This window comes from Oncorhynchus nerka, linkage group LG15 (assembly GCF_034236695.1).
Source record: "Oncorhynchus nerka isolate Pitt River linkage group LG15, Oner_Uvic_2.0, whole genome shotgun sequence".
NCBI classification, from domain to species: domain Eukaryota; kingdom Metazoa; phylum Chordata; class Actinopteri; order Salmoniformes; family Salmonidae; genus Oncorhynchus; species Oncorhynchus nerka.
This window is the reverse complement of record NC_088410.1, coordinates 17,361,976-17,375,872: the sequence shown is the minus strand read 5'-3', so window position 1 is coordinate 17,375,872 and position 13,897 is coordinate 17,361,976. Positions and strand designations below refer to the sequence as shown.

General features: G+C 41.9%; 1 protein-coding gene across 1 annotated transcript; it reads left to right on the top strand.

Annotated features, from left to right (window-relative positions):
• The first annotated feature begins 6,293 nt into the window (after positions 1-6,293).
• LOC135559609 (basigin-like) lies at positions 6,294-9,520 on the top strand. The gene is made up of 7 exons (XM_065001159.1): positions 6,294-6,672; positions 6,929-7,273; positions 7,456-7,665; positions 8,037-8,303; positions 8,396-8,483; positions 8,577-8,616; positions 8,740-9,520. The coding sequence occupies exons 1-7, from the start codon at positions 6,618-6,620 to the stop codon at positions 8,908-8,910; spliced, it is 1,176 nt and encodes a 391-aa protein (XP_064857231.1). The 5' UTR covers positions 6,294-6,617; the 3' UTR covers positions 8,911-9,520.
• Positions 9,521-13,897: the final 4,377 nt, after the last annotated feature.

The window sequence follows — 13,897 nt, the reverse complement described above, 5'->3', positions numbered from 1 at the left end:
TCTGTACCTTTACCCCCTGTATTTAGCCTCCACATTGACTCTGTACCTTTACCCCTGTATTTACATTGACTCCTGTACCCTTACCCCTGTATATAGCCTCCACATTGACTCTGTACCTTTACCCCTGTATATAGCCTCCACATTGACTCTGTACCTTTACCCTGTATATAGCCTCCACATTGACTCTGTACCTTTACCCCTGTATTTAGCCTCCACATTGACTCTGTACCTTTACCCTGTATATAGCCTCCACATTGACTCTGTACCTTTACCCCTGTATATAGCCTCCACATTGACTCTGCACCTTTACCCCCTGTATATAGCCTCCACATTGTACTTTACCCTGTGACCTTTACTACACCCCCTGTATATAGCCTCCACATTGACTCTGTACCTTTACCCCTGTATATAGCCTCCACATTGACTCTGCACCTTTACCCCTGTATATAGCCTCCACATTGACTCTGTACCTTTACCCCTGTATATAGCCTCCACATTGACTCTGTACCTTTACCCCTGTATATAGCCTCCACATTGACTCTGTATCTTTACCCCTGTATATAGCCTCCACATTGACTCTGTACTTTACCCCCTGTATATAGCTCTCCACATTGACTCTGTACCTTTACCCCTGTATATAGCCTCCACATTGACTCTGTACCTTTACCCCTGTATATAGCCTCCACATTGACTCTGTACCTTTACCCTGTATATAGCCTCCACATTGACTCTGTCTTTACCCCTGTATATAGCCTCCCTTTACCCCTGTATATAGCCTCCACATGACTCTGTACCTTTACCCCTGTATATAGCCTCCACATTGACTCTGTACCTTACCCCCTGTATATAGCCTCCACATTGACTCTGTACCTTACCCCTGTATATAGCTCCCACATTGACTCTGTACCTTTACCCCTGCATATAGCCTCCACATTGACTCTGTACCTTTACCCCTGTATATAGCCTCTCCACATTGACTCTGTACCTTTACCCCTGTATATAGCCTCCACATTGACTCTGTACCTTTACCCCTGTATATAGCTCCACATTGACTCTGTACCTTTACCCCTGTATATAGCCTCCACATTGACTCTGTACCTTTACCCCTGTATATAGCCTCCACATTGACTCTGTATCTTTACCCCCCTGTATATAGCCTCCACATTGACTCTGTACCTTTACCCCCTGTATATAGGCATCATTGACTCTGCACCTTACCCCCATTACTCACATTCTGTATCTTTACCCCTGTATATAGCCTCCACATTGACTCTGTACCTTTACCCCCTGTATTTAGCCTCCACATTGACTCTGCACCTTTACCCCCTGTATATAGCCTCCACATTGACTCTGCATCTTTACCCCTGTATATAGCCTCCACATTGACTCTGTACCTTTACCCCCTGTATTTAGCCTCCACATTGACTCTGCACCTTTACCCCTGTATATAGCCTCCACATTGACTCTGTATCTTTACCCCTGTATACCTCCACATTGACTCTGTATCTTTACCCCTGTATATAGCCTCCACATTGACTCTGTATCTTTTACCCCTGTATATAGCCTCCACATTGACTCTGTATCTTTACCCCTGTATATAGCCTCCACATTGACTCTGTATCTTTAGCCCCCTGTCTGTATCTTTACCCCCTGTATATAGCTCCTCCACATTGACTCTGTACCTTTACCCCTGTATATAGCCTCCACATTGACTCTGTATCTTTACCCCCTGTATATAGCCTCACATTGACTCTGTATCTTTACCCCTGTATATAGCCTATCACATTGACTCTGCATCTTACCCCTGTATATAGCCTCCACATTGACTCTGCACCTTACCCCCTGTTATATAGCCTCCACATTGACTCTGTACCTTTACCCTGTATATAGCCTCCACATTGACTCTGCACCTTTACCCCTGTATATAGCCTCCACATTGACTCTGTACCTTTACCCCCTGTATATAGCCTCACATTGACTCTGCATCTTTACCCCTGTATATAGCCTCCACATTGACTCTGCACCTTTACCCCCTGTATATAGCCTCACATTGACTCTGCACCTTTACCCCTGTATATAGCTCCACATTGACTCTGTCTTTACCCCCTGTATATAGCCTCCACATTGACTCTGTACCTTTACCCCCTGTATTTAGCCTCCACATTGACTCTGCACCTTTTACCCCTGTATATAGCCTCCACATTGACTCTGCATCTTTACCCCCTGTATATAGCCTCCACATTGACTCTGTATCTTTACCCCCTGTATATAGCCTCCACATTGACTCTGTATCTTACCCTGTATATAGCCTCCACATTGACTCTGTATCTTTACCCCCTGTATATAGCCTCCACATTGACTCTGTATCTTACCCCTGTATATAGCCTCCACATTGACTCTGTATCTTTACCCCTGTATATAGCCTCCACATTGACTCTGTACCTTTACCCCCTGTATATAGCCTCCACATTGACTCTGTATCTTTACCCCCTGTATATAGCCTCCACATTGACTCTGTATCTTTACCCCCTGTATATAGCCTCCACATTGACTCTGCACCTTTACCCCCTGTATATAGCCTCCACATTGACTCTGTACCTTTACCCCCTGTATATAGCCTCCACATTGACTCTGCACCTTTACCCCCTGTATATAGCCTCCACATTGACTCTGCACCTTTACCCCTGTATATAGCCTCACATTGACTCTGCACCTTTACTCCCCTGTGGTTATAGCCTCCACATTGACTCTGCATCTTTACCCCTGTATATAGCCTCCACATTGACTCTGTACCTTTACCACCTCTGTATATAGCCTCCACATTGACTCTGTACCTTTACCCCCTGTATATAGCCTCCACATTGACTCTGCACCTTTACCCCCTGTATATAGCCTCCCACATTGACTCTGCACCTTACCCCTGTATATAGCCTCCACATTGACTCAACTCTTTACCCCTGTATATAGCCTCCACATTGACTCTGCACCTTACCCCTGTATATATAGCCTCCACATTGACTCTGCACCTTTACCCCCTGTATATAGCCTCCACATTGACTCTGTACCTTTACCCCCTGTATATAGCCTCCACATTGACTCTGTACCTTTACCCCCTGTATTTAGCCTCACTATTGTTATTTTATTGCTGCTCTTAATTATTTGTTACTTTTATTTATTTATTATTTGGTTGTATTTTTCTTAAAACTGCATTGTTAGTTAATGGCTTGTAAGTAAGCGTTTCACTGTAAGGTCTACCTACACCTGTTGTATTCGGCGCAAGTGACAAAAACAATTTGATTTGATTTGAAGCTGGTTTAATGTTGATTATGATGTGTTTTCCTGTGTGCCAAATACGCCAGATATTGTTGTTGGGGGGGCAGGGTGAGGTGTTCATTGTGGAAGTGGGCTGCTCATTTAACGGCTACATGGAGCAGGTCTTTACAGAGAATCTGCTTAAATACCAGCCCCACGTGGTGCTTGGACAGCCTGGGTGGAGGTGCTAGCTGGGGACACTGATATTTGTCCGTCTCGGCCACTCACACAGGCTTGCAGTGTGTGGCCTCCAATTTGCTGGTCTGACAAAAACTAGGGCAAAAGAAGTGGCTAGGTACTGCTCGGTTTCAGCTGACATGGGCAGTTTAGCTGTTTGGAGAGGGAGGTGCTTTCTGTACCCTTTTAAGTGCCATCTAATCAGGGACCTTTGAAATGTTCAAAATGATTGGTGATTCAAATAAACTATTTAAAAAGTGTGTGTGACACAGTGACTTTAGCTGAGGGTCCTTTATGACCAGACTGATAGGGAGGAGGGTTGACATCTAGACTGTGTAGGATGTGTGTGTGTGTGTGTGTGTGACACAGTGACTTTAGCTGAGGGTCCTTTATGACCAGACTGATAGGGAGGAGGGTTGACATCTAGACTGTGTAGGATGTGTGTGTGTGTGTGTGTGTGTGTGACACAGTGACTTTAGCTGAGGACCCTCTAGGACCAGACTGATAGGTAGGAGGGTTGACATCTAGACTGTGTAGGATGTGTGTGTGTGTGTGTGTGTGTGTGACACAGTGACTTTAGCTGAGGACCCTCTAGGACCAGACTGATAGGGAGGAGGGTTGACATCTAGACTGTGTAGGATGTGTGTTTTCTACATCCATAACAACCAGCTCTCTAGACTTTGATACAGACTCCATGGGCCTTATGGACCTTCAATACAGATGGTGTGTGTGTGTGTGTGTGTGTGTGTGTGTGTGTGTGTGTGTGTCACAAGTGTAGAGAGTCAGGAGGCAGTTGCAGGTTTAGAACTACTGAAATGTATTAAAATAGTAAAGTACTCAGGAAATAGCAGGAAAACAGGCAACATTTACCATGATCGACAAAGACAGAGACAAATGACAGAGACAAATGACAGAGGGAGTATACTTTTTTATCACCTTTATTTAACCAGGTAGACTAGTTGAGAACAAGTTCTCATTTGCAACTGCGACCTGGCCAAGATAAAGCAAAGCAGTTCGACACATACAACAACACAGAGTTACACATGGAATAAACAAAACATACAGTCAATAATACAGTAGAACAAAATAAAACAAAAAGTCTATATACAGTGAGTGCAAATGAGGTAAGTTAAGGAAATAAATAGGCCATGGTAGCAAAGTAATTACAATATATGGCAGAAGATGAATGTGCAGGTAGAGATACTGGGGTGCAAAGGAGCAAAATAAATAAATAAATACCAGTATGGGGATGAGGTAGGTAGATAGATGGGCTGTTTACAGATAGGCTAAGTACAGGTGCAGTGATCTGTAAACTGCTCTGACAGATGGTGCTTAAAGCTAGTGAGGGAGATGTGAGTCTCCAGCTTCAGAGATTTTTGCAATCCGTTCCAGTCATGGGCAGCAGAGAACTGGAAGGAAAGACGACCAAAGGAGGAATTGGCTTTGGGGGTGACCAGTGAGATATACCTGCTGGAGCGCGTGCTATGAGTGGGTGCTGCTATGGTGACCAGTGAGCTGAGATAAGGTGGGGCTTTACCTAGCAGAGACTTGTAGATAACCTGTAGCCAGTGGGTATGGCGACGAGTATGAAGCGAGAGTCAACCAACGAGAGCCAACAGGTCGCAATGGTGGGTAGTGTATGGGGCTTTGGTGACAAAACGGATGGTACTGTGATAGACTGCATCCTGTTTGTTGAGTAGAGTGTTGGAGGCTATTTTTAATAGATGACATCACCGAAGTCGAGGATCGGTAGGATGGTCAGTTTTACGAGGGTACGTTTGGCAGCATTAGTGAAGGATGCTTTGTTGCGATATAGGAAGCCAATTCTAGATTTAATTTTGGATTGGAGTAGCTTAATGTGAGTCTGGAAGGAGAGTTTACAGTCTAACCAGACACCCAGATATTTGTAATTGTCCACGTATTCTAAGTCAGAGCCGTCCATAGTAGTGATGCTGGACGGGCGAGCAGGTGCGGGCAGCGATCGATTGAAAAAAGCATGCATTTAGTTTTACTTGCGTTTACGAGCAGTTGGAGGCCACGGAAGGAGAGTTGTATGGCATTGAAGCTCGTCTGGAGGTTAGTTAACACAGTGTCCAAGGAGGGGCCAGAAGTATACAGTATGGTGTCGTCTGCGTAGAGGTGGATCAGAGACTCACCAGCAGCAAGAGCGACATCATTGATGTATACAGAAAAGAGAGTCGGCCCGAGAATTGAACCCTGTGGCACACCCACAGAGACTGTCAGATTTCCAGACAACAGGCCCTCCGATTTGACACACTGAACTCTATCAGAGAAGTAGTTGGTAAACCAGGCGTGGCAATCATTTGAGAAACCAAATACAGTGATAGAGTGGGGATTGGAACCAGGTCTGTGTAATGAAGACGAACAAGTCCGGGGTTGGTGAGTGAAGGGTGTTTGCCAGCAGCAGGTTCGGCAGCAACTAGAAGGCCGGCGACGCCGAACACCTGAGCTGAACAGGAGGGCGAGCCAAAGCGAAGGCTGGTGTTTGTGTGTGTGTGTGTGTGTGTGTGTGTGTGTGTGTGTGTGTTTGAGTGTGTGTGAACCTGTGGGGCTGGTCACAGTTTAGGGTGTGTGTGTGTTTAGTCACTGGCTGTTTGAGTCACTTGCTGTTTAGCCTCACAGCTTGGAGATAGGAGCTATCATTGAACCTGGTGGTCATTCTTTAGTCACTTGCTGTTTAGCCTGTCATTTTAGTCACTTGCTGTTTAGCCTCACAGCTTGGAGATAGGAGCTGTCATTGAACCTGGTGGTCAGAAATATTTTTTTACAGTACTACAGATTTATTCAATAAGTGATTGTTGTTGTTTATAATGATGATGACTATTGGATACATTAGGAAATTATTTTTTGTATCATACATCATGTCAGCTTAAATAGACAGATGTAGACAGACATGCAACATGTCACACACATTACAGACAGACAGTATTCACATAGACAACCATATAGCACAATACAACACAACACAATATGAGCCTGGTTCATTTTCAGTAATGAGGTCCTGTACCACATTTACAGTTTCTACTTCTATGTATCAGGTGGAGTTATTCACCAGCTATAGAGTGAGTTGTTTATGTGTCTAAGACTGCAGGGTGGGAGATGCAACAATGGCCTTGAGAACAGCAGGAAGTGTGTTGGTGGTCTTTCTCTGGTCTGTGACAGGTATGGTCTCATTCTTATCTTTAAGTTGCCCTGTTTATCAATCTACAGACATTTCTAAAAGCACAACCACTTGTGTTCTACTTTCGACACATTCGGCATCTCCACTTCACTTTAAACAGTTGTCTTTCACACCTCACTGAGTGATGCTTATCTGTGGTTTCCATCACTATCAGCAACTATGGAAACAAAGTGTTAGTGTGAGTCAAAAGACCTTGAACTTAATGTAACGTCCTTGTGATGTCTAACTGTGTTTCAGTGGTACTGAGTCAGAAAGGCTGGAGTGTTACATACACCAATCAGAGTATCTGTACCTTGAAGGGGTCAACAGTGGATCTGACCTGCTCTTACACATATCCCAGTGGTAAAGTCACAACAACCTTGTGGTTCACTAAAGTTTATGATGTGGAGAATTATGTGAGTCTGTTAGATGACCCAGACTACAAAGGTCGTGTGATGTACCGTGAGGATGAAGAGAATGGACACACCCTGACAATCACAGACCTGAGAGAGAGTGACTCAGCTACGTACATGTTCAGATTTATAACAGATCAGACCAGAGGGAAATATTTTGGGAGCCCTGGAGTCACTCTGTCTGTTACAGGTACAGTGATATTATATATATAATGCTACTCTGTTTAATTGGTTCTGGAAAATTGTCTTGATTTGTATTGAAATAATATAAATATGTAAGTATGCGTTTAATAGGAATGTCTGAATTGATGATTTGAGAACGTCCACTAGACAACAGGTCATTGATGGATTTAATGTTGTTATCTACTCCAGACCTGCAGGTGAAGGTGACCACTACATGGTGGTCAACGACACTGACCTGTAGCACCACCTGTACTCTGACTGACAACCCCAACCCCACCTACATCTGGTACAGGAACAGTAAGATTGTACAAGAGGACTCCTCCCCCTCATACACATTCTACTTTAAAACTGAAGACAGCTTCTACTGTGCTGTAAAAGGCATCAAATCTCCTGCAGTGTGTGAGTGTGACTAATACACTTTTAAAGTCTGTCAAAATCCTCCAATACATCATTGGTCAGTGTTGATGTTTAGTGAAACAGACATGAGATAGAGCTACTATTCCATTTAGATTAATGGTGGTTGATGTTTAGTGAAACAGACATGAGATAGAGCTACTATTCCATTTAGATTAATGGTGGTTGATGTTTAGTGAAACAGACATGAGATAGAGCTACTATTCCATTTAGATTAATGGTGGTTGATGTTTAGTGAAACAGACATGAGATAGAGCTACTATTCCATTTAGATTAATGGTGGTTGATTTTACAGTTCTAAATACTGACACCATTTCATAATGAGAAGACTAACTTTCACTTTGTCTGTTATCCAGACGGCCCAAAGAACACCTCAGTGTCAGTCAGTCCCTCTGGTGAAATAGTGGAGGGCAGTTCAGTGAATCTGACCTGCAGCAGTGATGCCAACCCACCTGTGGACAAATACACCTGGTACAAGATAACATATAAGAAAATGTCAATGAGACATTCTGGACAGAGTTACAGCATCACTAACATCAGCTCTGAGGACAGAGAGGGATACTACTGTGAGGCTCTGAACATTATAGGGAGAGAGACTATCCCTGTCCATATTAATGTTATATGTAAGTATGACACATTCTGTCCATTTTATGTGCTCTGTAATTTTACAGATTTCATTCTGACATCATGCATTAATTAACCCATGACCCTGCAGCAGTGTTTCCCTGGGTTCCTGTGATGGGGGTGGGGGCTGTCCTGACTGCTGGAGCTCTGCTACTCACCATATACTGCACTCTGAAGAGGTGACTCTTTCATTTACATATACTGTATTAGTAACATATCAACTTCCACTAGAGGTCAGTAGAGAGCAGAACTCACTCTGTCCCTCATTACAGGAGATCCACAGGAGGAAGTGATACCACTGCAGACACACAGGTAATAATGTCAACAACCAAAGTTATTTAAATCCTAATACCATTGACAGTAAGCAAATTAATTTACATAACAATTTTGGAGGGAGGGGTTCGTAAAGTGCTCATTCAGTGTGTCTTCTTTCAGAATGTGAGAGACTCTCCCAGTGACACAGCCCCTCAGATAGATGCTGAGCCCTCCGTTTATGAGAACTGGAGCGAACCACCACAGAACCTGGACAGTGACACAGACCCTCAGATAGATGCTGAGCCCTCCGATTATGAGAACTGGAGAGAACCACAAAATAACCTGGACTGAACAGAACCACCACAGAACCTGGACAGTGACACAGACCCTCAGATAGATGCTGAGCCCTCCGATTATGAGAACTGGAGAGAACCACCACAGGACCTGGACAGTGACACAGACCCTCAGATAGATGCTGAGCCCTCCGATTATGAGAACTGGAGAGAACCACAAAATAACCTGGACTGAAGAGAACCACCACAGAACCTGGACCAAAGAGAACCACCATAGAACTTGGACTGAAGAGAACCAAAACAGTACCTGGACTGAAGAGCAACAGCATCAAACCAAAGCTAGGCCTCACAATGCTATTCTCTTACTATCATTATGCTTTATAGTCTAGAAGGTTTGAGACAATGAGCTTTAACTTTTGAGTGAATGCTGGAATTTAGATTGTTCTCCTAATGATAAATACAGTATGTATATAGATGATAAATACAGTATGTATATAGATGATCAATACAGTATGTATATAGATGATCAATACAGTATGTATATAGATGATCAATACAGTATGTATATAGATGATCAATACAGTATGTATATAGATGATCAATACAGTATGTATATAGATGATAAATACAGTATGTATATAGATGATCAATACAGTATGTATATAGATGATCAATACAGTATGTATATAGATGATCAATACAGTATGTATATAGATGATAAATACAGTATGTATATAGATGATCAATACAGTATGTATATAGATGATCAATACAGTATGTATATAGATGATAAATACAGGATGTATATAGATGATCAATACAGTATGTGTATAGATGATAAATACAGTATGTATATAGATGATAAATACAGTATGTATATAGATGATAAATACAGTATGTATATAGATGATAAATACAGTATGTATATAGATGATAAATACAGTATGTATATAGATGATAAATACAGTATGTATATAGATGATAAATACAGTATGTGTATAGATGATATATACAGTATGTATATAGATGATAAATACAGTATGTATATAGATGATAAATGATCAATACAGTTTGTATATAGATGATCAATACAGTATGTATATAGATGATCAATACAGTATGTATATAGATGATCAATACAGTATGTATATAGATGATCAATACAGTATGTATATAGATGATAAATACAGTATGTATATAGATGATAAATACAGTATGTGTATAGATGATATATACAGTATGTATATAGATGATAAATACAGTATGTATATAGATGATAAATACAGTATGTGTATAGATGATAAATACAGTATGTATATAGATGATAAATACAGTATGTATATAGATGATAAATACAGTATGTGTCTAGATGATCAATACAGTATGTGTATAGATGATAAATACAGTATGTGTCTAGATGATCAATACAGTATGTGTATAGATGATAAATACAGTATGTATATAGATGATCAATACAGTATGTATATAGATGATAAATACAGTATGTGTATAGATGATATTTACAGTATGTGTATAGATGATCAATACAGTATGTATATAGATGATAAATACAGTATGTGTCTAGATGATCAATACAGTATGTGTATAGATGATCAATACAGTATGTGTATAGATGATAAATACAGTATGTATATAGATGATCAATACAGTATGTATATAGATGATAAATACAGTATGTGTCTAGATGATCAATACAGTATGTGTATAGATGATCAATACAGTATGTGTATAGATGATAAATGATCAATACAGTATGTATATCGATGATCAATACAGTATGTGTCTAGATGATCAATACAGTATGTATATAGATGATCAATACAGTATGTGTCTAGATGATCAATACAGTATGTGTATAGATGATCAATACAGTATGTGTATAGATGATAAATGATCAATACAGTATGTATATCGATGATCAATACAGTATGTGTCTAGATGATCAATACAGTATGTATATAGATGATCAATACAGTATGTGTATAGATGATCAATACAGTATGTATATAGATGATAAATGATCAATACAGTATGTATATCGATGATCAATACAGTATGTGTCTAGATGATCAATACAGTATGTATATAGATGATCAATACAGTATGTATATAGATGATAAATGATCAATACAGTATGTATATCGATGATCAATACAGTATGTGTCTAGATGAGCAATACAGTATGTATATTGATGATAAATGATCAATACAGTATGTGTCTAGATGATCAATACAGTATGTATATAGATGATAAATGATCAATACAGTATGTATATAGATGATAAATGATCAATACAGTATGTATATAGATGATCAATACAGTATGTGTATAGATTATCAATACAGTATGTATATAGATGATCAATACAGTATGTATATAGATGATCAATACAGTATGTATCTAGATGATCAATGGGATAGATTGTGCTTCTGCTATTTTTCTATAAGATTTTGCCATTTCTAGATTTGATTACATTTCACATAGAAATAATTGTAACTCTTTATTAGCAAATGAATAGTGTGAGTCTTGGCGATATAGGCTCTGCTCCTTCAGGGTAGCAGTAAACTATACCACTCCCCCAGCAGGAACACAGAACCTAACAGGTGGAGGCTGGGGTGGTGGGAGGAGCTACTCTCCTGCTCATGATCAGAAAACATTGCTTCTCACTCACTGTATAGTGACACATAGCCTGAATGTTAGTCTAGCATAGGCTACTTCCTCCTTGTATGGATGAGGGACAATTATCCATGATGGTTTACGGAGCGCAGTGACTCAGCTCAAAAGCTGATATTGGGAAGAAACAAGTAGGCAGTATGATAGGTTACTCTCGATGCTATTTCTACATAGCTAGTTTGTAGCCGGCTATTGACTGACAACAGAGCAGCAACATCGTTGATCCTCACAATCAATCACATCCCTGCAGCAGCCAAACATTGCAACATGAGCATATTGAACAATGTGGGCGAGGTTCAAACACAGCTAGTGAGCACTTACAAAGAAAACATTATATCAGAAATCAGCAGCATAGTGAGAAACAGATAGTTACAGCAGCAGAGTCAATGGAGGACAAGAAGCCAGAGTATAATAACAGTAGCAGCAGCAGAGTCAATGGAGGACAAGAAGCCAGAGTAGAGTAACAGTAGCAGCAGCAGAGTCAACGGAGGACAAGAAGCCAGAGTAGAGAAACAGATAGTTACAGCAGCAGAGTCAACGGAGGACAAGAAGCCAGAGTAGAGTAACAGTAGCAGCAGCAGAGTCAATGGAGGACAAGAAGCCAGAGTAGAGTAACAGTAGCAGCAGCAGAGTCAACAGAGGACAAGAAGCCAGAGTAGAGTAACAGTAGCAGCAGCAGAGTCAACAGAGGACAAGAAGCCAGAGTAGAGTAACAGTAGCAGCAGCAGAGTCAACGGAGGACAAGAAGCCAGAGTATAGTAACAGTAGCAGCAGCAGAGTCAACGGAGGACAAGAAGCCAGAGTAGAGTAACAGTAGCAGCAGCAGAGTCAACGGAGGACAAGAAGCCAGAGTATAGTAACAGTAGCAGCAGCAGAGTCAACGGAGGACAAGAAGCCAGAGTAGAGTAACAGTAGCAGCAGCAGAGTCAACAGAGGACAAGAAGCCAGAGTATAGTAACAGTAGCAGCAGCAGAGTCAATGGAGGACAAGAAGCCAGAGTAGAGTAACAGTAGTAGCAGCAGTCAACAGAGGACAAGAAGCCAGAGTATAGTAACAGTAGCAGCAGCAGAGTCAACGGAGGACAAGAAGCCAGAGTATAGTAACAGTAGCAGAAGCAGAGTCAACGGAGGACAAGAAGACAGAGTATAGTAACAGTAGCAGCAGCAGAGTCAATGGAGGACAAGAAGCCAGAGTAGAGTAACAGTAGCAGCAGCAGAGTCAACGTAGGACAAGAAGCCAGAGTATAGTAACAGTAGCAGCAGCAGAGTCAACGGAGGACAAGAAGCCAGAGTAGAGTAACAGTAGCAGCAGCAGAGTCAACAGAGGACAAGAAGCCAGAGTAGAGTAACAGTAGCAGCAGCAGAGTCAACAGAGGACAAGAAGCCAGAGTAGAGTAACAGTAGCAGCAGCAGAGTCAACGGAGGACAAGAAGCCAGAGTAGAGTAACAGTAGCAGCAGCAGAGTCAACAGAGGACAAGAAGCCAGAGTAGAGTAACAGTAGCAGCAGCAGAGTCAACGGAGGACAAGAAGCCAGAGTAGAGTAACAGTAGCAGCAGCAGAGTCAACGGAGGACAAGAAGCCAGAGTAGAGTAACAGTAGCAGCAGCAGAGTCAATGGAGGACAAGAAGCCAGAGTAGAGTAACAGTAGCTGCAGCAGAGTCAACGGAGGACAAGAAGCCAGAGTATAGTAACAGTAGCTGCAGCAGAGTCAACAGAGGACAAGAAGCCAGAGTATATAGTAACAGTAGCAGCAGCAGAGTCAACGGAGGACAAGAAGCCAGAGTATAGTAACAGTAGCAGCAGCAGAGTCAACAGAGGACAAGAAGCTAGAGTATAGTAACAGTAGCAGCAGCAGAGTCAACAGAGGACAAGAAGCCAGAGTATAGTAACAGTAGCAGCAGCAGAGTCAACAGAGGACAAGAAGCCAGAGTAGAGTAACAGTAGCAGCAGCAGAGTCAACAGAGGACAAGAAGCCAGAGTAGAGTAACAGTAGCAGCAGCAGAGTCAACAGAGGACAAGAAGCCAGAGTAGAGTAACAGTAGCAGCAGCAGAGTCAACGGAGGACAAGAAGCCAGAGTAGAGTAACAGTAGCAGCAGCAGAGTCAACGGAGGACAAGAAGCCAGAGTATAGTAACAGTAGCAGCAGCAGAGTCAACGGAGGACAAGAAGCCAGAGTATAGTAACAGTAGCAGCAGCACAGTCAACAGAGGACAAGAAGCCAGAGTAGAGTAACAGTAGCAGCAGCACAGTCAACAGAGGACAAGAAGCCAGCGTAGAGTAACAGTAGCAGCAGCACAGTCAACAGAGGACAAGAAGCCAGCGTATAGTAACAGTAGCAGCAGCAGAGTCA

Coding starts and splice junctions, on each gene's coding strand:
- LOC135559609 (XM_065001159.1), top strand. CDS start 6,618: ATGGCCTTGAGAACAGCAGGAAGTGTGTTGGTGGTCTTTCTCTGGTCT. Junction 6,673..6,928: donor CTTTCTCTGGTCTGTGACAG/GTATGGTCTCAT, acceptor ACTGTGTTTCAG/TGGTACTGAGTCAGAAAGGC. Junction 8,304..8,395: donor TGTCCATATTAATGTTATAT/GTAAGTATGACA, acceptor ATGACCCTGCAG/CAGTGTTTCCCTGGGTTCCT.